The following is a 23226-nucleotide window of genomic DNA, read 5'->3' as shown; positions in this document are numbered from 1 at the left end:
CCCCGGGGGGCTCCCAAGCTTCATCTCCGTTTTACAGATGAGGTCACTGAGGCCCAGTGAAGTGACTTGCCCAAAGTCACACAGCTGACAATTAATAATAATAATAATAATAATAATAATAATGATAGTAATTGTTAAGCGCTTCCTATGTGCAAAGCACTGTTCTAAGCGCTGGGGAGGTTACAAGGGGATCAGGTTGTCCCACGGGGGGCTCACAGGCTTCAGTCTTCTAGACTGTGAGCCCACTGTTGGGTAGGGACCATCTCTATATGTTGCCAACTTGTACTTCCCAAGTGCTTAGTACAGTGCTCTGCACACAGTAAGCGCTCAATAAATATGATTGAATGAATCAGGTTGTCCCACTTGGGGCTCACAGTCATCCCCCTTTTACAGATGAGGTAACTGAGGCCCAGAGAAGTTAAGTGACTTGCCCAAAGTCACACAGCTGCCAAGTGGCGGAGCCAGGATTTGAACCCATGACCTCTGACTCCCAAGCCCAGGCTCGTTCCACTGAGGCACGCTGCTTCTCAAATGTGTCCGGCTGGAGGCACTGATACCCCTCCGACCCCCCACCCTGGTTCCTTGGGATCGAGAATGAAGTGTGAGCACACTGTTGGGTAGGGACCGTCTCTATGTGTTGCCAACCTGGACTTTCCAAGTGCTTAGTACAGTGTTCTGCACACAGTAAGCGCTCAATAAATACGATTGATTGATTGAAGGGCCCTTCTGGGTTCTGAGAGGGGCTTCCACTGCTGCTGTCATGGATCGAGCCCGTTCTTCGGACGGGATCCCCCCACTCAGGGCACGTCCCTTCTGGAATGCCCACTGGTCATTCCTGAATCCCCACTTTCCAATCCAAGACCCGCCCCAGGATCCTCAAGCTTTATCCTCCACCTCTTGGGTCGGGGGACGGGGGAACCCAGAAGTCTTCTAGACTGTAAGCCTGCTTTGGGCAAGGATTGTCTCTCTTTATTGCAGAATTGTGCTTTCCAAGCTCTTAGTATAGTGCTCTGCACTATGATTGAATGGAATGGGTTCTAATCCCAGCTCCGCAACATGTCTGCTGTATGACCTTGGGCAAGTCACTTTACTTCCTCTGTGCCGGTTACCTCATCTGTAAAATGGGGATTGAGACTGTGAGTTTCACGTGGGACTGGGACTGTGTCCAACCCGATTTGCTCGCGTCGCCCCTGGCACTTAGTACAGTGCTTGGCACGTAGTAAGCGCTTAACAAATACCACAATTATTATTATTGTTATTAATCAATCAATCAGTCAATCGTATTTATTGAGCGCTTACTGTGTGCAGAGCACTGTACTAAGAGCTTGGGAAGTACAAGTTGGCAACATATAGAGACGGTCCCTACCCAACAGTGGGCTCACAGTCTAGAAGGGGGAGACAGGGAACAAAACAAAACATATTAACAAAATAAAATAAATAGAATAGTTATGTACAAGTAAAATAGAGTAATAGAATATTACTAGAAAGGATTCCAGATATCCCCTCAGCCTTTCTCAGTTCTTTCTCTCCTATCCTCCTCCCCCATCCTTCCCACCCCGTCATCCTGAGATTTAGGTGACCTTGGATATTTACCCTGTTTTCCTTGACTCTGCCCCCCGAGCTGGAGTCCTTGAAGGCAGGGGTCATGTCCACCTACTCTGTTGTACTCTCAAGCGCTTAGTACAGTGCTGTGCTCACAGTAGGCGCGCAATTACTGGTGATTGATTGATTGATCTTTGCTCCTGAGCTGTCTGGATAAAACTGACTGGAATTTCAGCTCCGGAGACATTGACTAAACACTGGGGTAGATTCAGTGGTAAATACGATACAGTGGGAATCAGCAGGGATTAGTGGATCGAGCCCTGGCCCGGGAGCCAGAAGGACCTGCATTCTAATCCCGTCTCCGCCAATGAGTGACCTTGGACAAGTCACTTAACTTCTCTGAGCCTCAGTTACCTCACCTGTAAAAGGGGGATTAAGATGGTGAGCCCCATGTGGGACGGGGACTCTGTCCAACTGATTATCTTGTATCTACTCCAGTGCTTTGTTTGGTGCCTGGCACATAGCGCTTGACAAATACCATTTTTAAAAAAGGGACCTGGGCTCTAATCCTGGCTCTGCTTGTCTGCTCTGCGACCTTGGGCAAGTCACTTTATTTCTGCGCCTCAGTTACCTCATCGGTAAACTGAGAATTCAGACGGTGAGCCCCACGTGGGATGTGGAATGTGTCCAACCTGATTATCTTGTATCTACTCCAGTCCTTTTACAGTGCCTGGCATGTAGTAAGTGCTTAACAAATACTATAAAGAAAAAAATACAGGCAGGTGGAACGCAGTCTTCATCCTGCCGGGAACTCACCATCTTGGCGGGAAGAGAGAATCAGTCCGTCTCTTGTCCTCCTGAGCTCCTCAGGCCTTCAGTGGGGAAGTGCAGTACACAGCAGGCAAAGCTTCTCCTCAACCCACCTGTCTAAGGAAAGAGGGGCAGCCCAAGGAGAGGAGTGCCCCCCACCTCCTGCCAGGGGGCTTCAGGGTTGGCACGGATTGGGGGTTGGGGGGAGACTGAGGCAGGCCAGGCTGACAGTGGAGGACTGGGGCAAGAGCATATAATAATGATAATAATGGCATTTTTTAAGTGCTTACTATGTGCAAAGCACTGTTCTAAGCACTGGGGAAGTTACAGGGTGGTCAGGTTGTCCCACGTGGGGCTCACAGTCTTAATCCCCACTTTACAGATGAGTTCACTGAGGCACAGAGAAGTGACTTGCCCGAAGTCACACAGCTGATAAGTGACAGAGCCGGGATTTGAACCCATGACCTCTGACTCCAAAGCCCGGGCTCCGTCCACTGAGCCACGCTGCTTCTCTACACGCTCGCCCTCGCACGCTTGCGCTGGTTTCCCTCGGCGCCACATTCCACCAGCGGCCCGGGCGCGGGCGGGACAAAGGAGGGCCTGTCCACCCGGAGCCGGCTCACTTCGTCCCCGTTAGAGGGATCGCGGGCTTCCGGCTCCAGAGAGAATTCAGGCTGTGTTCTGGATCCGAGGGAAGGCGGCTCCCCCTTCAAAGCTGTCGTGTTCCAGAATCTTCTTCCTCCTCCTCCTCGCCCCCGCCATCCTTGCCTCCCTCCCTGCAGTGGCCAGAGGCCGGCCAGGCCGCATCGGTCAGTGCTCCCTATGTTCCCTGGCTCCGTCCAACCTCGGCCAGAACTGGAGAAACCCGTGGGCAGAACTCTGCCTCTTCTGCTTGGGGTACCCAGCCTAAGGGCGTTCCTCAGCTTTCTGGAGTTTTGGGGGAGAGATCCCTGCCCTTTGGAGAGGGGCCTGTTGTCTCACTCCCGAGCCAGCTCCTAATAATCAGTGTTTGTTAAGCGCTGACTGTGTGCTAAGCTTGGGAGTGATACAGTATAAGCCCTTTGGGCACAGTCTCTGTACCACCCAGGGCTCCCGGTCTAAGGGGGAGGGAGAATCGTTCTCATCCTCATTTTCACCGTTGCGGAAACTGAGGCCCTGATAAGTGATATTAGTGATAAGTGATATTACTCTATTTTATTTGTACATATTTATTCTGTTTATTTTATTTTGTTAATATATTTTGTTTTCTTGTCTGTCTCCCCCTTCTAGACTGTGAGCCCACTGTTTGGTATATGTTGCCAACTTGGACTTCCCAAGCACTTAGTACAGTGCTCTTCACACAGGAAGTGCTTAATGAATGATTGAATGAATGAATGAAATGAATGATATGCCCAAGGCAAGTAGCAGAGCGTACCTCCCAAGCGCTTAGTACAGTGCTCTGCACACAGTAAGCGCTCAATAAATACGATTGAATGAATGAGTGGAATTAGAATCCCGAGCTCCTGACTCTGTCTAATTCTCACCTTTCCTAGTTAGTGCTAGTGCTTTGCACCACAGCAAGTGCTGATTGCGCACTATTTCCAAGCCCTGCTTCTTGGGAAGCTTTTGTCCTTTCTTGCCTTCTCCTCACCCCTGCTGTCATTTCCTCACTTCCTGGGCAACTTCCCTCTCACGCCTGGCCTGCTTAATTCTCCTGCTCAGTTCACCGGCCCTGTGTGTCCGCCAACCTCCTCCTCCCGAGCTTGGGGAAGGAAGCCCAATCCCAGGGCTGTCCCGCAAAATTTCCGCCCTCGAACCGGAAAGCCAAGTCCTCTCGAACAGGAAAGCGGAGTTCCCCCGCTATCCTGTAGACTGTAAGCTCGTTGTGGGCAGGGAATGTGTCTGTGTATTGTTGTATTGTACTCTCCCAAGTGCTTAGTATTCATTCATTCAATTGTATTGAGCGCTTACTGTGTGCAGAGCACTGTACACTTGGGAAGTCCAAGTTGGCAACATATAGAGACGGTCCCTACCTAACAGCGGGCTCACAGTCTAGAAGGGGGAGACAGACAACAAAACAAAACATAGTAACAAAATAAAATAAATAGAATAAATATGTACAAATAAAATAGAGTAATAAATACGTTCAAACATATATACATGCTCTGCACCCAGTAAGTGCTCAATAAACACAACTGACAGACTGACGCACCCCAGAAGATGTCGGCAATGGGCGCTTCAGTCCTCGGTGCAACGGGAGGTAGGGACGGTACCATCAAAATAAATAGAATTATGTGCACATTAATTCTGTTTATTGTGATGCTGTTGATGCCTGTCTACTTGTTTTGTTGTCTGTCTCCCCCCTTCAAGACTCTGAGCCTGTTGTTGGGTAGCGATTGTCTCTATCTGTTGCCGAATTGTACTTTTCAAGCACTTAGTACAGTGCTCTGCACATAGTAAGCGCACAATAAGTATGTTTTGAGTGAATTGAGCACTGACCAGGCAGAGCACTGTACTAAGAGCTTGGGAGAGAGTAAAATATAGCAGAGTGATTACTGTGATCCTGGCCCACAAGGAACTTAGAGGGTACAGGGGGAGACAGACATTGAATTAATCGATTTCTCCTTTATGTAATTTATCAGGATGTGTATACAGGTACTTAAGGGGTGCGCAGAGAAGTGCACAGTTCACTGAGGGTGGAATGGGGAAATGGGGGCTTAATCTGGGGGAGGCCCCTCTCCCATACAACTTGGGGTTGTGCAGGAGTTGGATTTAGCTCACTTTCAGCCGAGTGGACACTAAATTCCGAGCAAATTGCCGCCCCTTCTTCTGAATGTGGCAGTGTAATCTACAGATTAAGATGGAAGCTGGTGGATTGAGCATGGTTTGAATGTCTGTAAACTTCTTTGAGCCCCGTTTCTCCCACTAGATGGTAACCCCCTTTGTAGGCAGGGAACATATCTACCAACTCTCTTGTATTATACAGTGCTCTGCACACAGGAAGCACTCAATAAAAACCATTGGTGGATTGAAATCTGTGTGAGGGAGAGGTATTGTGCCAGTAACAAATCAGCTGCTGAGGATATGGCCTGCAGCAAGCAGATTTTCCTCCTGTTTGATCTTTCCCATTGTTCCTCCAGCTGTCCTTCCCCTCCTCCTCTTTTTACCTCCTTCTGGTCCCCCTTATTGGGAAACCTCCATGGTATCAGGCCAGAGAAGCTCAAGGCACCTCAGAGTGTCAAGCCCTCAGGCAGTGGAAAGGGAGAGGGTTGCGGGGAGCTAGCCTAAAGCTTGGAACCTATTTTCTCTCTCATTCATTCATTCATTCATTCATTTAATCGTATTTATTGAGCGCTTACTGTGTTCAGAGCACTGTACTAAGCGCTTGGGAAGTCCAAGTTGGCAACATATAGTCTTGTCTACTATATAGTAGTCTTGTCTTGTCTTCAGTCTGACAGTACTGTCTTCTTTCTGAAATTCTAGTTCTGCTTTTTCCTTTTGGCTATTATGAAAATACTCCTCCCTGACTAATCTCTCAATTAGTCCCGTCATTTTTACTTGTTTATTTTACTTGTACATATCTGTTCTATTTATTTTATTTTGTTAATATGTTTGGTTTTGTTCTCTGTCTCCCCCTTCTAGACTGTGAGCCAACTTTTGGGTAGGGACCGTCTCTATATGTTGCCAGCTTGGACTTCCCAAGCGCTTAGTACAGTGCTCTGCACACAGTAAGCGCTCAATAAATACAATTGATTGATTGATTGATTACTGTGTGCAGAGCACTGTACCAAGCGCTTGGGAAGTACAAGTTGGCAACATATAGTCTTGTCTACTATATAGTAGTCTTGTCTTGTCTCCAGTCTGACAGTACTGTCTTCTTTCTGAAATTCTAGTTCTGCTCTTTCCTTTTGGCTATTATGAAAATACTCCTCCCTGACTAATCTCTCAATGAGTCCATCATTCTTACTTACTGAGTGCAGAGCACTGTACCAAGCGCTTGGTCTCAAGTCAGTCAATCGTATTTGAGTACTACTTACTTCCTTTCATTCAGTCGTATTTATTGAGTGCTTACTAAGCGCTAAGCTCTGAGCCGAGGTGATCAGCGAAACAACGTGGAATAGACCTGCGAGCAGTGTGGAATAGAGAAGCAGCGTGGCTCAGTGGAAAGAGCCCGGGCTTTGGAGTCAGAGGTCATGGGTTCAAATCCTGGCTCCGCCGCTTGTCAGCTGTGTGACTTTGGGTAAGTCACTTAACTTCTCTGTGCCTCAGTTACCTCATCTGGAAAATGGGGATTAAAGTCTGTGAGCTCCACATGGGACAACTTGATTACCTTGTATCTACCCCAGCGCTTAGAACAGTGCTTTGCATATAGTAAGCGCTTAATAAATGCCATCATCATTATTATTATTATTATAGAGTGGTGTGGCCTAGCGGAAAAAGCTTGAGCTTGGAAGTCAGAGGGCGTGGGTTCTAATTCCGGCCCCACCACTAGTCTGCTGTGTGACTTTGGACAAGCCGCTTAACTTCTCTGTGCCTCAGTTACCTCCTCTGTAAAAGGGGGGTTAAGACTGTGAGCCCCACGTGGGGCAACCTGATTACCTTGTATCCAGCCCAGTGTTTAGAACAGTGCTTGGCACAATTATTAATAATTGTGGTATAGGTTAGGCACTTACCATGTGCCAAGCACTGTGCTAAGAGTTGAAGTAGGTACTGGTCAATCCGATTGGACAGTCCCCCATCCCATGTGGGACTCGGAGTCTAAGGGAGAGCGTGGTTACCATCCCCGATTTATAGAGGAGCTAACTGTGAACCATAAAAGTTAAGTGACTTGTCCAAGTCCTCCAGGCCTGTGTTTTTTATTGTGTGCAGAGCACTGTTCATTCAATCGTATTTGTTGAGCGTTTACTGTGTGCAGAGCACTGTACTAAGCGCTTGGGAAGTACAAGTTGGCAACTGTTCTAAGCACTTGGGAGAGTACATTGCAGCAGAGTTGGTAAACACGTTCCCTGCCCTCCAAAAGCTTATAGTCTGCAGGAGAGTTTACAGTCTCGCAGGCAGAGAAGTAGATTGACCTCAGGGGTCGAACGTGGGCCTCGGAGTCAGAAGGACCTGGGTTCTAATCCCAGCTCCGCCATTCATTCATTCAGTCGTATTTATTGAGCGCTTACTGAGTGCAGAGCACTGGACTGAGCGCTTGGGAAGTCCAAGTCGGCAACATATGGAGACGGTCCCTACCCAACAACGGGCTCACAGTCTAGAAGGGGGAGACAGACAACAAAACAAAACATGGAGACGGGTGTCAAAGTTATCAGAAGAAATAGAATTAAAGCTATATGCACATCATGAACAAAATGAATTGAATAGTAAATATGTACAAGTAAAATAGAGTAATAAATCTTTACAAATATATATACAATTTACAAGTAAAATAGAGTAATAAATCTTTACAAATATATATACAATTTACAAGTAAAATAGAGTAATAAATCTGTACATATATATATATATATACAAGTGCTGTGGGGAGGGGAAGGAGGTGGGGCCACTTATCTGCTGTGTGACCTTGGGTGAGTCACTTAACTTCTCTGGACCTCAGTTACCTCATCTGTGACATAGGGGATTAAGGCTGTGAGCCCCATATGGGACATGGACTGTGTCCAATCTGAATAGCTTGAATCTACCCCAGCATTTAGCACAGTGCCTGGCGCGTAGTAAGTTCTTAACTAGCGACACAATCCGTCCATCGATAGTATTTATAGAGCATTTTTCCAGGCACGGTACTAAGCTTTTGGGAGAGTACAAAGAGGGGGAGACAGACACTAAAATGAATGATAGAGGGAAGCAGCCCCGTGGAGGGGAGGTAGGGTGAGGCGAGGGAGTCCTGGAGTCTGGGGTGGGGGGCTTAAATCTGTACAAATATATATACAATTTACAAGTAAAATAAATAGAGTAATAAATCTGTACATATGTATATATGTGTGTGTATATATATATATGTATATATATATATATATATATATATATAAATGCTGTGGGGAGGGGAAGGAGGTGGGGCCACTTATCTGCTGTGTGACCTTGGGCAAGTCACTTAACTTCTCTGGGCCTCAGTTACCTCATCTGTGACATAGGGGATTAAGGCTGTGAGCCCCATATGGGACATGGACTGTGTCCAATCTGAGGGAGGGTCTTGAGGAGAGGAGTTGTGTGGCCCAGTGGAAAGAGCCCGGGCTTTGGAGTCAGGGATCATGGGTTCAAACCCCGGCTCCGCCAATTGTCAGCTGTGTGACTTTGGGCAAGTCACTTCACTTCTCTGTGCCTCCCTCATCTGTAAAATGGGGATTAAGACTGTGAGCCCCCCGTGGGACAACCTGATCACCTTGTAACCTCCCCAGTGCTTAGAACAGTGTTTAAGCACTTAGTACAGTGCTCTGCACACAGTAAGCGCTCAATAAGTACGATTGATTGATTGAATAGCTTGAATCTACCCCAGCATTTAGCACAGCACCTGGCTCGTAGTAAGTTCTTAACTAATGCCACAATCTGTCCATCGATAGTATTTATAGAGCATTTTTCCGGGCACAGTACTAAGCTTTTGGGAGAGTACAAAGAGGGGAAGACAGACACTAAAATGAATGATAGAGGGAAGCAGCCCCATGGAGGGGAGGTGGGGTGAGGCGAGGGAGTCCTGGAGTCTGGGGTGGGGGGCTTCTTGTTTGAGGGAGGCTGAGGGTCTGCCTGCCTCCAGCGGAGCAAGAATAGGAGTGTGTCCTGGCTTTAACCCGGATTAATTTGCTTCCCTGAGGGCTGAAGTGCAACCCCCCCCTTAAGCTTCTGTTCCTCTGGGAAGCACTGGGGCTGTACCCTGAAGGTGTGTCCCTTTACCTTAGAAAGCGCTTAGAACAGTGCTTTGCACATAGTAAGCGCTTAACAAATGCCGTTAGTATTATTATTATTATTTCCCACCACAATTCAGGCTGGCAGCTCTCCCCTCAAGCTGGGTGGGGGAAGGAGGGATCAAACCCAGGCTCTCCTCCCCACCCTGCCTCCTCCAAAGGAGCAGAACCGGTTGGCCTTGTGTTGTCCGTGGACTGGAGGGGTTCCCTTGGAGGCAGAGTCCCTTAGCTACCGCCCCAGGCCTTGTTCCTTCAAAGCCAAGTTGGGAGCTGGGACTGTTTGGCTACTGACTCATCCCTGGGGCAAATTCCATCCTGGGCCTTCTGGAAATCCACACTTGCCAGGATGGGCCAGTTTAGGCCTGTTCTTGCGGGAACCTCCCACTGGTTCCCTCTGCTTTCCTCAGGTACAGGCTCCCCCATGAGGCAACAGACATCCGGAGTCCATGGGAAGATCAGAAGCATTTAGTACAGTGCTCTGCACACAGTAGTAATAATAATAATAATAATGACGGTATTTGTCAAGCGCTTACTATGTGCAAAGCACTGTTCTAAGCACTGGGGAGGTTACAAGGTGACCAGGTTGTCCTGCCGGGGGCTCACGGTTTTAATCCCCATTTTCCAGATGAGGTAACTGAGGCCCAGAGAAGTGAAGCGACTTGCCCAAAATCATACAGCTGACAGTTGGCGGAGCCGGGGTTCGAACCCATGGCCTCTGACTCCAAAGCCCGTGCTCTTCCCACTGAGCCATGCTGCTTCTCAGTAAGCGCTCAATAAATACGATTGAATGAATGAATCAAAAATGTCAGGTACCATTTCTGGCCGACCGATTGAAAGGGCCTAATGAATCAGTCAGTGGTATTTATTGAGCGCTTACTGTGTGGAGAGTGCCGTACTTACTGAGCGCTTGGGAGAGTGCCATAGAACAGAGTTGGCAGACAGGTTCCCTGCCCAGTAGGAGCGTAAAACGATGATGATGATTATGGTACTTACTGTGTCCCAAGCATTTATTTTACTTGTGCATATTATTTATTTTACTTGTCCATATTCTATTTATTTTATTTTGTTAATATGTTTTGTTTTGTTCTCTGTCTCCCCCTTCTAGACTGTGAGCCCACTGTTGGGTAGGGACCGTCTCTATATGCTGCCAACTTGTACTTCCCAAGCGCTTAGTACAGTGCTATGCACACAGTAAGCGCTCAATAAATACGATTGAATGAATGAGTGAGTGAATGAAAGCACTGTTCTAAGCATCGGGGTAGATAGAAGTTTAATCAGGTTGGACACAGTCGCTGTCCCCCATGGGGCTCACACTCTTAATCCCCATTTTACAGATGAGGTAACTGAGGCCCAGAGCAGTGAAGTGACTTTCTCCAGGTCACACAGCAGACATGGGGTGGAGCCAGGATTAGAACCCAGGCCGTCCCGACTCGCAGGCCCGTGTTCTATCCACTAAGCTACACCGCTTCTCGAAAACAAACGCCATCTACGCTTATTACGGTTACGATGATGAGAACAGCAGATAGGCAGAGTCAGAGCCAGAAACAGCATGGCGTAGTGAGTAAAGCCCGGGCTTTAGAGTCAGAGGTCATGGGTTCAAATCCTGACTCCTCCACTTGTCAGCTGTGTGACTTTGGGCAAGTCACTTCACTTCTCTGGGCCTCAGATACCTCATCTATAAAATGGTGATTGAGACTGTGAGCGCCACGTGGGACGGGGACCGTGTCTGACCTGATTTGCTTGTATCCGCTCCAGCTCTTTAGTACGGTGCCTGGCACATACTAAGCGCTTAACAAAGTGCCATAATTATTATTGCCCTCTCCGGGCTGGTGGCCGGGTCTTGGGTCAAGTTGGCGTTGCCCACTGGTCCCCCGGTGTCCCTTTGGGAGCGGCCCCGTCCCCACTCACCCCCGTTTGTTTTCAGTTGCAGGAATCCTCATCGCTGACTTCTTGTCGGGACTGGTGCACTGGGGAGCTGACACCTGGGGGTCCGTGGAGCTGCCTGTGGTGGGAAAGGTGGGTGAGCTCCCGTCGTCCCGGAGGAAATCCAGAGGGATCCGGTCGCCCTCACTGTGGGGGTGGAGAGAGGGGTGTTGGTAGCAACCCGATTTGCTCGTATCCACCCCAGCGCTTAGTTCAGCCCTCCCTTGACCTCATGGCTCCCTCCAGTTATCCATCCTGCTATTTGTCTCCATAACTCCTTGAACCTGCTGTCAAGTTCCTCTCCTCCTATTGTCTCTTTGACCCCCTCCCATCTGTCTTCCATCCCCTTTACTCCACAGAAGTCACCCTTTCAAAGGTCACAAATGGACATGGGTTCTAATCCCGTCTTCTTTGAGACCTTAGGCAGGTCACTTAACTTCTCTGGGCCTCAGTTACCTCATCTGTAAAATGGGGATTAAAGTGTGAGCCCCACATGGGACAACTTGATTACCCTGTATCTATCCCAGCCCTTAGAACAGTGCTTGGCACATAGTAAGCGCTTAACAAATACCATAATTATTATTATTATTACAGTGCCTGGCACACAGTAAGCGCTTAACAAATACCATAATTATTATTATTATTACAGTGCCTGGCACACAGTAAGCGCTTAACAAATACCATAATTATTATTATTATTACAGTGCCTGGCACACAGTAAGCGCTTAACAAATACCACAGTTATTTGATTTTTAGTAGCAATCTCAGCAGTCTTTGGGCCTCCTGAGATGGCAGCATCCTGTCCCTGGTGTGGTGGTGATTTCAGGGAGATTATAATTATTGTGGTGTCTGGTAAGCACTTGGCCTTGCACATTGTAAAGGGTTAACAAACACCATAATTTATTAATAATAATAATACTAATGTGCTGGGTACTGTACTGTGCGCTGGGGTGGATTCAAGTAAATTGGGTTGGACACAGTCCCTGTTCCCGTGGGGGCTTACAGTCTCAATCCCCATTTTACCGATGAGGGAACTGAGGCCCAGAGAAGTGAAATGACTGGCCCAAGTTCACACAGCAGACAAGAACAGTGCTTTGCACATAGTAAGCGCTTAACAAATGCCAACAAAGTGGCAGAGTCAGGACTCGAACCCATGACCTTCTGACTCCCAGCCCTGTGCTGCTTCTCCAGAAGTGTAGGTATTATAGCTGGGCCGGTCAGGGCTCGAGGAGTTTGCCCTGAGCACCGGCCCGGACGCAGACGGCCGGAAAGCTCATTTGGAGGAGGGGGCCGGGAGCTGGCTGGGCAGGGAGACAAGGTGCCAGGCCCCCCGAGTTGGCAGCGAGCCACAGGATGTAGATCTGGGTCAGATGTAGACTGGACGTAAATCTGGGTCAGAGGCAGGGAAGGAGCAAGCAGGAGCCACAGGACCAGAGAGCCACGGGCTGGGAATTTCCACTCTGAGAGTGGGCAGCAGCTGACCCTCTCCTGGGCCTTAGAGGTTAGCCTTAGAGGAGATTGTAATAATAATAACAATGATGACATTTGTTAAGCGCTTACTATGTGCAAAGCACTGTTCTAAGCGCTGGGGAGGTTAACAAGGTAATCCGGTCCCACGGGGGGCTCACAGTCAATCCCCATTTTACAGATGAGGTAACTGAGGCCCAGAGAAGTGAAGTGACTTGCCCAAAGTCACCCAGCTGACAAGTGGCGGAGCTGGGATTTGAACCCATGACCACTGACTCCAAAGCCCGGGCTCTTTCCACTGAGCCGCGCTGCTTCTCTGTAGACCGTAAGCTCACTGTGGGCAAGTATCTGTTTATTGTTACATTGGAGTCTCCCAAGCGCTTAGTACAGTGCTCTGCACACAGTAAGTGCTCTATAAATGCAATTGAGCGAAACCTACTCTAAACCTGGGCCTCGGGACGTGCCGGGGGCAGTCGGCTTCCTCTCCGCGGCTGTGGGGTCGGCAGGCCTCCTCCCCACCCCACCCCACCCCATCCTCGCCGCCTCCCTCAGGCTTTCATCCGGCCCTTCCGAGAGCACCACATCGACCCCACCGCCATCACCCGGCACGACTTCATTGAGACGAACGGAGACAACTGTCTGGTGACGCTGCTGCCCCTGGCCAACATGGCCTACAAATTCAGCACTCTGAGCCCAGGTGAGAGAGCCCGTGACGGCGGGGAGAGACGGAGGAAGGAAGGGAGAGATGGGACAGGCGGGCAGGCGCGCGCGCGCTCCGGCCATCTGAGGAGAACCGTCAGCCTCTGCCTCTTTCTGCCCCACAGAATCTGTGCAGCAGCTATACCCTTGGGAGTGTTTTGTGTTCTGCCTCATCATCTTCGTGACTTTCACCAACCAGATCCACAAATGGTCCCACACGTACTTCGGGCTTCCGCGCTGGGTCACCTTCCTCCAGGACTGGCACGTCATCCTGCCTCGGAAACACCACCGAATTCATCACGTCTCCCCTCACGAGACCTACTTCTGCATTACCACAGGTGAGGCCTCTTGGCCGGCAGCGTGGCTCAGTGGAAAGAGCCCGGGCTTTGGCGTCAGAGGTCATGGGTTCAAATCCCGGCTCCACCACTTGTCAGCTGTGTGACTTTGGGCAAGTCACTTAACTTCTCTGTGCCTCAGTTACCTCATCTGGAAAATGGGGATTAAGACTGTGAGCCCCCTGTGGGACAACCTGATTACCTTGTATCCTCCCCAGCGCTTAGAACAGTGCTTTGCACATAGTAAGCGCTTTAACAAATACCATTATCATCATCTCTCCCAGCCCCAGGCTGGCTGGCTGAAGTGAAAAGCAGCATGGCCTTATGGAAAGAGCACCTGGGTTCTAGTCTGCCACTTGTCTACTGTGTGACATTGGGCCAGCCAGTTATACTCCTTGATGCCGCAGTTGTTGCCAACTTGTACTTCCCAAGCGCTTAGTACAGTGCTCTGCACACAGTAAGCGCTCAATAAATACGATTGATTGATTGATTTTTGTTTGGTTGGTTGGGTTTGGTTTTTTTTTTTTTTTGCTCATATTTTAAAAATGGTATCTAAGTGCTTACTATGTGCCAGGCACTTTACTAGGCGCTGGGTTAGGTACACAATAATCAGGTTGGATACAGTCCCTACCCCACATGGAGTTTACAGTCTTAATCCCCATTTTACAGATCCGCCAAGCTAGCTCTCTTCCTCCCTTCAAAGCCCTACTGAGAGCTCACCTCCTCCAGGAGGCCTTCCCACACTGAGCTCCCTCCTTCCTCTCCCCATCCCCCCCGCCTTACCTCCTTCCCCTCCCCACGACACCTATATATATGTATATATGTTTGTATATATTTATTACTCTATTTTACTTGTACATATTTATTCTACTATATTTTGTTAATATGATTTGTTTTGTTGTCTGTCTCCCCCTTCTAGACTGTGAACCCGCTGTTGGGCAGGGACTGTCTCTATGTTTTTACTTGTACTTCTCAAGCGCTTAGTACAGTGCTCTGCACACAGTAAGCGCTCAATAAATACGATTGAATGAATGAATGAACAGATGAGGAAATTGAGGCACAGAGAAGTGAAGCGACTTGCCCAAGGTCACACAGCAGACAAGTGGCAGAGCCGGTGTCAGAATGCAGGTGTTTCTGATTCCCAGGCCCAACCTGTTTCTACTAGGCCACGCTGCTTAGCATGGCTTAGCAGAAAGAGCAGGGGCTCAGGAGTGGGCTCATACTCCTAATCCCCTATTTACAGATGAGGTAACTGAGGCCCAGAGAAGTTAAGTGACTTGCTCGAGGTCACACAGCAGACACATGGCGGAGCCGGATTTAGGATCCAGGTCCTTCTGACTCTCAGGCCTATCCTCTATCCACTAAGCCATGCTATTATTATGACATGTTATATATTGCCAACTTGTACTTCCCAAACGCTTAGTACAGTGCTGTGCACACAGTAAGCACTCAATAAATACAATTGATTGATAGCATCCCTGAGCCTTAGATCCTCCTTTTCAAAGTGGAGATGTTTTCCCCTGACCCATGTAAAGAAAGCCCCTGGAGGACTTAGGGATTAAAACCCTCTTGATTTTTTTCAAGCTGCAGGCTCTGCTTTGAGTGTACTTCCCTCAAATCTTCTCCCTCCCTTTCCAATAGGCGATGTCCCCATAAGGGACGTGTGGAGACAGAGAGCTTAGAGAGACCCGCCCAAGGGCCACGGAGCTGAGAACTCTGGCCCTGACTCGGGCCCCCATGGTCAGAGCCCTGGGAGTGGCCGGGTTTCTGTGGAAACATTTCTGTGTAATCATAAGGAACGGCCTTCTCCTTTTCTTGTGGGTCAGGGAGTAATACAGGGGTGTCCTCTGCCTGGTTTTCCTTTCTTACTGCGCGTGGACTCTGCTGCCCGCTCAGCAAACCTCCCTTACGACCCTGACCTCCCAGCAGCGGGGAATGGATGGGCTTTTCTATCTGAGCACGGAACTCCCCACCACTGCTTGTGAAAGTAACAGAGGGCTCCTCCCTCCCTCTCTCTCTCTCTGTTTCCTCCCCCTCTCTCTTCTCTCTCTCTTTCTTTCTCTCTCCTCCCCCGCCCCCCCTCGCATTCATTCAGGTTGGCTAAATTACCCATTGGAGAAGATTGGATTTTGGAGGTGTTTGGAGGATATCATCCAAGGACTCACTGGAGAAAAACCCCGAGCAGATGATATGAAATGGGCTCAGAAAACGAAATAGTTTCCAGCGGCTGTCCTGCGAGCTCTAACCTTATTGCCAACCTTTTTTTTTTCTTACTATACAGTGTACACAAACACACGTACACCCTCTCTCTCTCCTCTCTCACACACGTACACACACCACCCGCCAAATTCCACTCTTGGAGATAACAAACTCTGAAAGCGAGCACTGCAAAGCACCGGCGGCATCAGACCGGCAAAGGAAGGGCGCGGACCCCTCCCCCTTCCAGCTTCCTTTTGAAACAGTACTTGAACCACAACTGGCCGCCTGCCCAACCTGTTTCGTTTCCCGACAGCCGCTGCCATCTTAGGGGCGGGGAAAGCCCTTCGTCTTAAAAGCCTGTCCCCGTCCTCTGCCTCCCACTTCCCCCCGCCGAAAGAAAGCACGGATGTGACAGTCGGCGGTCCGTGCGATGGATCGGCACCCGGAGGCGTGAAGAGCAATTGACTTCCGCTGCCTCTACGCTCACTTCCTTCCTGCTGGTCTCAGAAAAAAGGAGCGGAAGATGGTCAAGCGTTCTCATTTTGGCTCCGGTCACTGATTTTTTGTTTTCCTAAAAGTCCGCTAACGCAGCCCTGCATATTAGAGGAAACCGAGACATTGGGTCAGGGCCCTTAGAGGTCAATTCAGCTTAGCCTGTGTGTCCTCCTCCCCCAGACATGCCCATTTGGTTCGGACAGATCCTTTCTGGTGTCATGCCCTCTCCTCTCCCACGTGGGAAAAGGACAGGGCCCACCCCAGCTTCTCTCGCTCTGTGTCTCCCCTTTTCCCCCACCCCCTCCATTAAAAGGTGGGCGTGGGGACCCTGAAGCATCCCCTGGATCTTGGGGTGTGCCTGATCCAGGGCTGGAGGGGGCACGGGATGGGTCAATGGGCAGGACTGGATGGTTATGGCCGGGGCTTAGAATGGGTCAGTGGGCGGGAGCCAGCAGGAGCACAGTCTGGGTCGGCACGCAGGGCCATGGGAGCGCAACCTGAGGCTGGCATGGGCCGGCTGGCTGCTAACAGGTGGATCTGTGGACAGGGAGCACAGGAGGCGGGTGCACGGGCTGGCTCAGCGGGCAGCGCTGTATTGGCATGGCTTGGGGCTAATGGAGGCGTGGTCCGGAGTCAGCAGGGAAGACCTCAGGGGAACGGTCTGAGTTGGCAGGCAGGGCAGCGGGAACTACAGCCTGGGGCTAGTGGGGTCCTGGTCCAGGTGTGGACTGTTGGCATGGCCCATGGGGTCAGTGGGAGGGTCATCTGGGGTCGGCAGGCAGGGCCAGGGGGACATAACCCGGGCCTAGCGGGCAAGGCTATAGGGGCACAGCCTGGAGCCTGCCAGGGCATAATCTGGGGTGGGTGGGTGGGTGGGTGGGCAAGCCTGCGAGATCACTGTCTGGATTGGCGGTGGGGAGGTGGGGGGCTTGGCCCGGGGCCAGCGGGGTCGCAGTCTGGGTCGGCGGGCCGGTCCGGAAAGAACCAAGCTACTGGGGTCAGTGCCAAGATCCACGGGCCTATTCTGGAATCCGTCTTTTCTTCGCTGACTGTGGGACATCCTTTCACCGGGCGCTGATCTTTCTGCTAGCATGGAAGGTGGCATTGTTCCTTTGACCGCTCCAGCCAGAAACTTAAGCGTCCGGCCAGTTTGGGGGAGACCTGGGATGGATGGACTTTTTTTTTTTTTTTGGTGCTTGCTTGATTAATGTAAATATAAAGCCTTAATATCTTTCTGTAACATGGAATAATATTTTAATGTGATGTTTTGAATGTACATAATATATTTATAACAAAGCGGTTAGTGCATATGAAGTTTGCTGGAGTTCTTGGATATCTTGGGAGGGGGATAAAGTTGCTACAAAGCAGCAGCCCATCCTTTAGGCTCTCAGATCTGAAAAGTGTTAGTCTCAGGAAGTCACTAGCACTCTTAAAGGCCCAGAAGGGCACTTGTTTATCCTTACAGAAGTCCTACCCCTTGCTGGGAATTTGGCTGCACCGCACATCACATCACCCCCCCCACACATACACACTCAAGCACACTCCTCTCGCCTCATGTTGAGCTGTGAAGCCTTAATAAAATAATAATAATGATAGTATTTAAGCACTTTGTGCCAAACACTGTACTAAGCGTTGGGATAAATACTTAGTCCCTATCCCACACGGGGCTCTCAGTCTAATGAAGAGGGAGAGCATTGAATCCCCATTTTAAAGATGAGGAAACTGAGGCACAGGCACTGAGGCACTATGAGTCCATGGTCTGCATCCACTCTAATCTTCTCAGTTTAGTGCTATTCATAGTTTGAGTAAAGGGAAACCCCCTTTACTAACCCCCTACTTCACCCCAGAGTTTCTCTTGGCCTTAATTATGGAAAGTTCTCTCTCTCTCTCTTTCACACACACATACACGCACACATCTATTTTTACTTGACCTTTGCCCATCTTCCAAGTGGATTTCCCCCTCGTCCCCCTCTCCATCCCCCCCATCTTACCTCCTTCCCTTCCCCACAGCACCTGTATATATGTATATATGTTTGTACATATTTATTACTCTATTTATTTATTTTACTTGTACATATCTATCCTATTTATTTTATTTTGTTAGTATGTTTGGTTTTGTTCTCTGTCTCCCCCTTTTAGACTGTGAGCCCACTGTTGGGTAGGGACTGTCTCTATATGTTGCCAATTTGTACTTCCCAAGCGCTTAGTACAGTGCTCTGCACATAGTAAGCGCTCAATAAATACGATTGATGATGATGAGGCAGGGAGAATGTCCATGCTCCTCACCTCACACCCGGATAGTGGACAGATTCCACTGTCTATTTATTTAATAGTATTTGTTAAGTCCTTGCTATATGCCGGGCATTGTACTAAGCGCTGGGGTATGTACAAGTTAATTGGGGTGGGCACAGGCCATGTCTCACGTGAGACTCACAGTTTTAATCCCCATTTTACAAATGAGGTAACTGGGGCACAAAGAAGTAACTGAGGCGCAAAGAAGTTGTGACTTGCCCAAGGTCATACAGCAATCAATCCGTATTTGTTGAGTGCTTACTAAGTGCTTTAGACTATGAGCTTGTTGTGGGCAGGGAATATGTCTTGGTGTATTGTCCTCTTTCAAGCGCTTAGTACAGTGCTCTGCGCACAGTAAGCGCTCCAGTACAATTGAATGAATGAATGCTTCGGGAGAGTACAGTACAACTGAGTTGAGACACATTCCCTGCCCACAGCAAGCTTACAGTCTAGGGGGAGAGACAGACAATAATATAAAGGAATAAATTACAGATATGTACATAAGTGCTCAGTGGCGTTAAATATTGAGTGCTTCCTCTGGGCAGACCACTGCACTATGCATGTGTGTTCATGTTCACACTTTCACCCTGCTTAGCCCAGGGCATGTTCAATCAGTTGTATTTATTGAGCTCTTACCCTGTGCAAAGCACTGTACTAGGTGCTTGGAAGAGTAAAATAAAACAGACATATTCCCTGCCCACAAGGAACTTATAGTCTAGAGGGGGAGACAGTTGCTAATATAAATAAATTATGGATATGTACATAAGTGCTGTGGGGCTGGGAGGATGCATCTGTCAATTGTATTAATTGAGCGCTTACTATGTTTACAGCCCTGTACTAAGCACTTGGAAGAGTACAGTACAACAGAATTAGCAGACGCGTTCTCTGCCCGTGAGGAGTTCACAGTCTGGTGGCGGGGGGCAGGAAACAAACGTTAATATGATAATGATGGTATTTGTTAAGCGCTTACTATGTGCAACCAGGTGATCAGGTTGTCCCACGTGGGGCTCACAATCTTAATCCCCATTTTTTTACAGATGAGGTACCGTAGGCACAGAGAAGTTAAGTGACTTGCCCAAAGTCACACAGCCGATAAGTGGCGGAGCGGGGATTAGAACCCAAGCCCGTGCTCTTTCCACTGAGCCACGCTGCTTCTCTATGAAAGACAAACCTTAACATAAAATGTTCAAGAGGCCAACTGGCTTAGTAGTGTGCCTAGCACATAGCAAGCACTTAACAAATACCATAAAAATAAAGGCCAGCGAAGATATCTCCTGCAAATTCCCGAGGCCTAGCCCAGATCATTGGTCACTTGTCCCGTGGGCCAGAAGCCAAACAGAGCTTTAACTTGGACTTCCATCATCATCATCATCAATTGTATTTATTGAGCGCTTACTGTGTGCAGAGCATTGTACTAAGCGCTTCCAGAACAGACCTCTAAGGAAGCAGCTTTCTCTGTCCTGCCAAGCTCTGGTGTAGGCCGGCTGGGATCAGTTCGTTCGTTCATTCATATCTATTGAGCGTTTACTGTGTGTCGAACCCTGTACTAAGCGCTTGGAAAGTGCAATTCGGCAACAGAGACAGTCCTTACCCAACAACGGGTCCGCAGTCGAGAAGCTGCCAAATGGGAAGCAGCGTGGCTCAGTGGAAAGAGCCCGGGCTTTGGAGTCAAAGGTCATGGGTTCAAATCCCAGCTCTGCCAATTGTCAGCTGTGTGACTTTGGACAAGTCTATTAATTTCTCTGTGCCTCAGTTCCCTCATCTGTAAAATGGGGGTTAAGACTGTGAGCCCCCCCGTGGGACAACCTGATCACCTTATAACCTCCCCAGTCTTAGAACAGTGCTTTGCACATAGCACTTAATAAATGCCATCATTTTTCAACTTGTACTTCCCAAGCGCTTAGCACAGTGCTCTGCACACAGCGCTCAATAAATACGATTGAATGAAAAGTGGGGAGACAGACAACAAAACAAGTAGACAGGCATCATCACCCTAAGGATTCACATGGCTGTCAAAGAGCTTTTCATTTCTATTTTTGAATGGCATTTGTTAAGCGCTTTCTATGTGCCAGGCACTGTACTAAGCCCTGGGGTGGATACAGGATAGGTCAGACACAGTCCCTGTCCCACGTGGGGCTCACAGCCTTAATCTCCATTTTACAGATGAGGTAACTGATGCATAGAGAAGTGAAGTGACTTGCCCGAGATCACTCAGCAGACAAGTGGCGGACCCAGCATTAGAACTCAGGTCTTTCTCGTTCATTCATTCATTCATTCAATTGTATTTATTGGGCGCTTACTGTGTGCAGAGCACTGTACTAAGTTCTTCGGAAGTCCAAGTTGGCAACATATAGAGACAGTCCCTACCCAACAGCGGGCTCACAGTCTAGAAGGGGGAGACAGAGAACAAAACAAAACATATTAACAAAATAAAATAGAGAAGCAGCGTGGCTCAGTGGAAAGACTGCGGGCTTTGGAGTCAGAGGTCATGGGTTCAAATCCTGGCTCTGCCAATTGTCAGCTGTGTGACTTTGGGCAAGTCACCTAACTTCTCTGTGCCTCAGTTACCTCATCAGGAAAATGGGGATGAAGACTGTGAGCCTGTGGGACAACCTGATCACCTTGTAACCTCCCCAGCGCTTAGAACAGTGCTTTGCACATAGTAAGCGCTTAATAAATGCCATTATTATTATTATTATATGTGCAAATAAAATAAATAAATAAATAGAGTAATATTCTATCACTCCCAAGCCCATGCTCTTTGCACTAGGCCATACTGTTTCTCATCCAAGATGGAAGCCCATGAGTCTCCCAGAGGGAAGCTCGCTTTAAAAAGAGCAGTCGCATCCTTCGGTAACTGGATGAAAGGACTCCGTCCACACCAAGGTGAGGGAGACTGGAGAGCCTGAGGCATGGGGAAGAGATCTGACTGAGTTAGCGGAATGTCGACTCTGATTCCCTTTTCCTCAACCCGGCTTCCTTGGCCAACGCTGGCGACTGAGCCAAGTCCCCCAGCAGCTGTTATGGACCCTGTTCCGCTCCTCCTCCTTTGTGGAACAAACTGTTTCCACCACTAATTTCCCCTGCATTTCTCCTGCTCCGCCTTCTCATTGCGTTGAGCTCTCTCATGGCCTAGGACAGTGCTCTCTGAACACAGTAAGCGCCTAGTAAATACCACTGATAGATTACCACAAGCCTCCTAGGTGCCAGACCCAATTGTCTACTCCCACTCTTTGGGAGGGCCGATGACAAGTCCCTAGAAGGGGCCAAGATCTGCTGGACACCTCCCTCCAATAGTAATAATAATGTTGGTATTTGTTAAGCGCTTACTATGTGCGAAGCACTGTTCTAAGCACTGGGGGGGGATACAAGGTGATCAGGTTGTCCCACGTGGGGCTCACAGACTTAATCCCCATTTTAGAGATGAGAGAACTGAGGCACAGAGAAGTTACGTGGCTTGCCCGAGGTCACACAGCAGACATGTGGCAGAGTCGGGATTTGAACCCATGACTTCTAGCTCCCAAGCCTGCGCTCTTTACACTGAGCCACGCTGCTTCTCCAAGATGGACTGCTGATAGTGCTTGGCACATAGTAAGCGCTTAACAAATACCATCATTATTTATTATTATAGTGGACACAAGCTATTAAGAACAAGCTCTCTCCTCTTCCCTCTCTCCTCTCCTTCCAGCCCACCCTCTCACAGCCTGACTCTAATAAATAGAGCCTTCACTCTAATAATAATCATAATAATGCTATTTCTTAAGAGCTTACTTTGTGTTAAGCACTGTTCTAAGCTGATAGTGCTTGGCACATAGTAAGCGCTTAACAAATACCATCATTATTTATTATTATAGTGGACATAAGCTATTAAGAACAAGTTCTCTCTCTCCTCTTTCCTCTCTCCTCTCCTTCTTCCAGCCCACCCTCTCACACCCTGACTCTAATAGAGCCTTCACTCTAATAATAATCATAATAATGCTATTTCTTGAGAGCTTACTTTGTGTTAAGCACTGTTCTAAGCTGATAGTGCTTGGCACATAGTAAGCGCTTAACAAATACCATCATTATTTATTATTATAGTGGACATAAGCTATTAAGAGCAAGCTCTCTCTCTCCTCTTTCCTCTCTCCTCTCCTTCTTCCAGCCCACCCTCTCACAGCCTGACTCTAATTAATAGAGCCTTCACTCTAATAATAATCATAATAATGCTATTTCTTAAGAGCTTACTTTGTGTTAAGCACTGTTCTAAGCTGATAGTGCTTGGCACATAGTAAGCGCTTAACAAATACCATCATTATTATTATAGTGGACACAAGCTATTAAGAACAAGCTCTCTCCTCTTTCCTCTTTCCTCTCCTTCCAGCCCACCCTCTCACAGCCTGACTCTAATAAATAGAGCCTTCACTCTAATAATAATCATAATAATGCTATTTCTTAAGAGCTTACTTTGTGTTAAGCACTGTTCTAAGCTGATAGTGCTTGGCACATAGTAAGCGCTTAACAAATACCATCATTATTTATTATTATAGTGGACACAAGCTATTAAGAACAAGCTCTCTCTCTCCTCTTTCCTCTCTCCTCTCCTTCCAGCC

General features: G+C 48.5%; 1 protein-coding gene across 1 annotated transcript in view; it reads left to right on the top strand.

The window, feature by feature from the left end:
- LOC119931361 (plasmanylethanolamine desaturase-like) overlaps positions 1-15944 on the top strand; it is a 31235-nt gene extending 15291 nt beyond the window's left edge. The window contains exons 3-6 of the mRNA XM_038750000.1: positions 11149-11240; positions 13167-13311; positions 13439-13651; positions 15744-15944. Coding sequence (XP_038605928.1) covers positions 11149-11240; positions 13167-13311; positions 13439-13651; positions 15744-15865 — 572 coding nt within the window. The 3' untranslated portion in view covers positions 15866-15944. The remainder of the gene's footprint in view (positions 1-11148; positions 11241-13166; positions 13312-13438; positions 13652-15743) is intronic.
- The last annotated feature ends 7282 nt before the right edge of the window (positions 15945-23226 follow it).

Source organism: Tachyglossus aculeatus, chromosome 8 (genome assembly GCF_015852505.1).
Source record: "Tachyglossus aculeatus isolate mTacAcu1 chromosome 8, mTacAcu1.pri, whole genome shotgun sequence".
NCBI classification, from domain to species: domain Eukaryota; kingdom Metazoa; phylum Chordata; class Mammalia; order Monotremata; family Tachyglossidae; genus Tachyglossus; species Tachyglossus aculeatus.
This window is presented reverse-complemented; position numbering and strand designations above follow the sequence as displayed.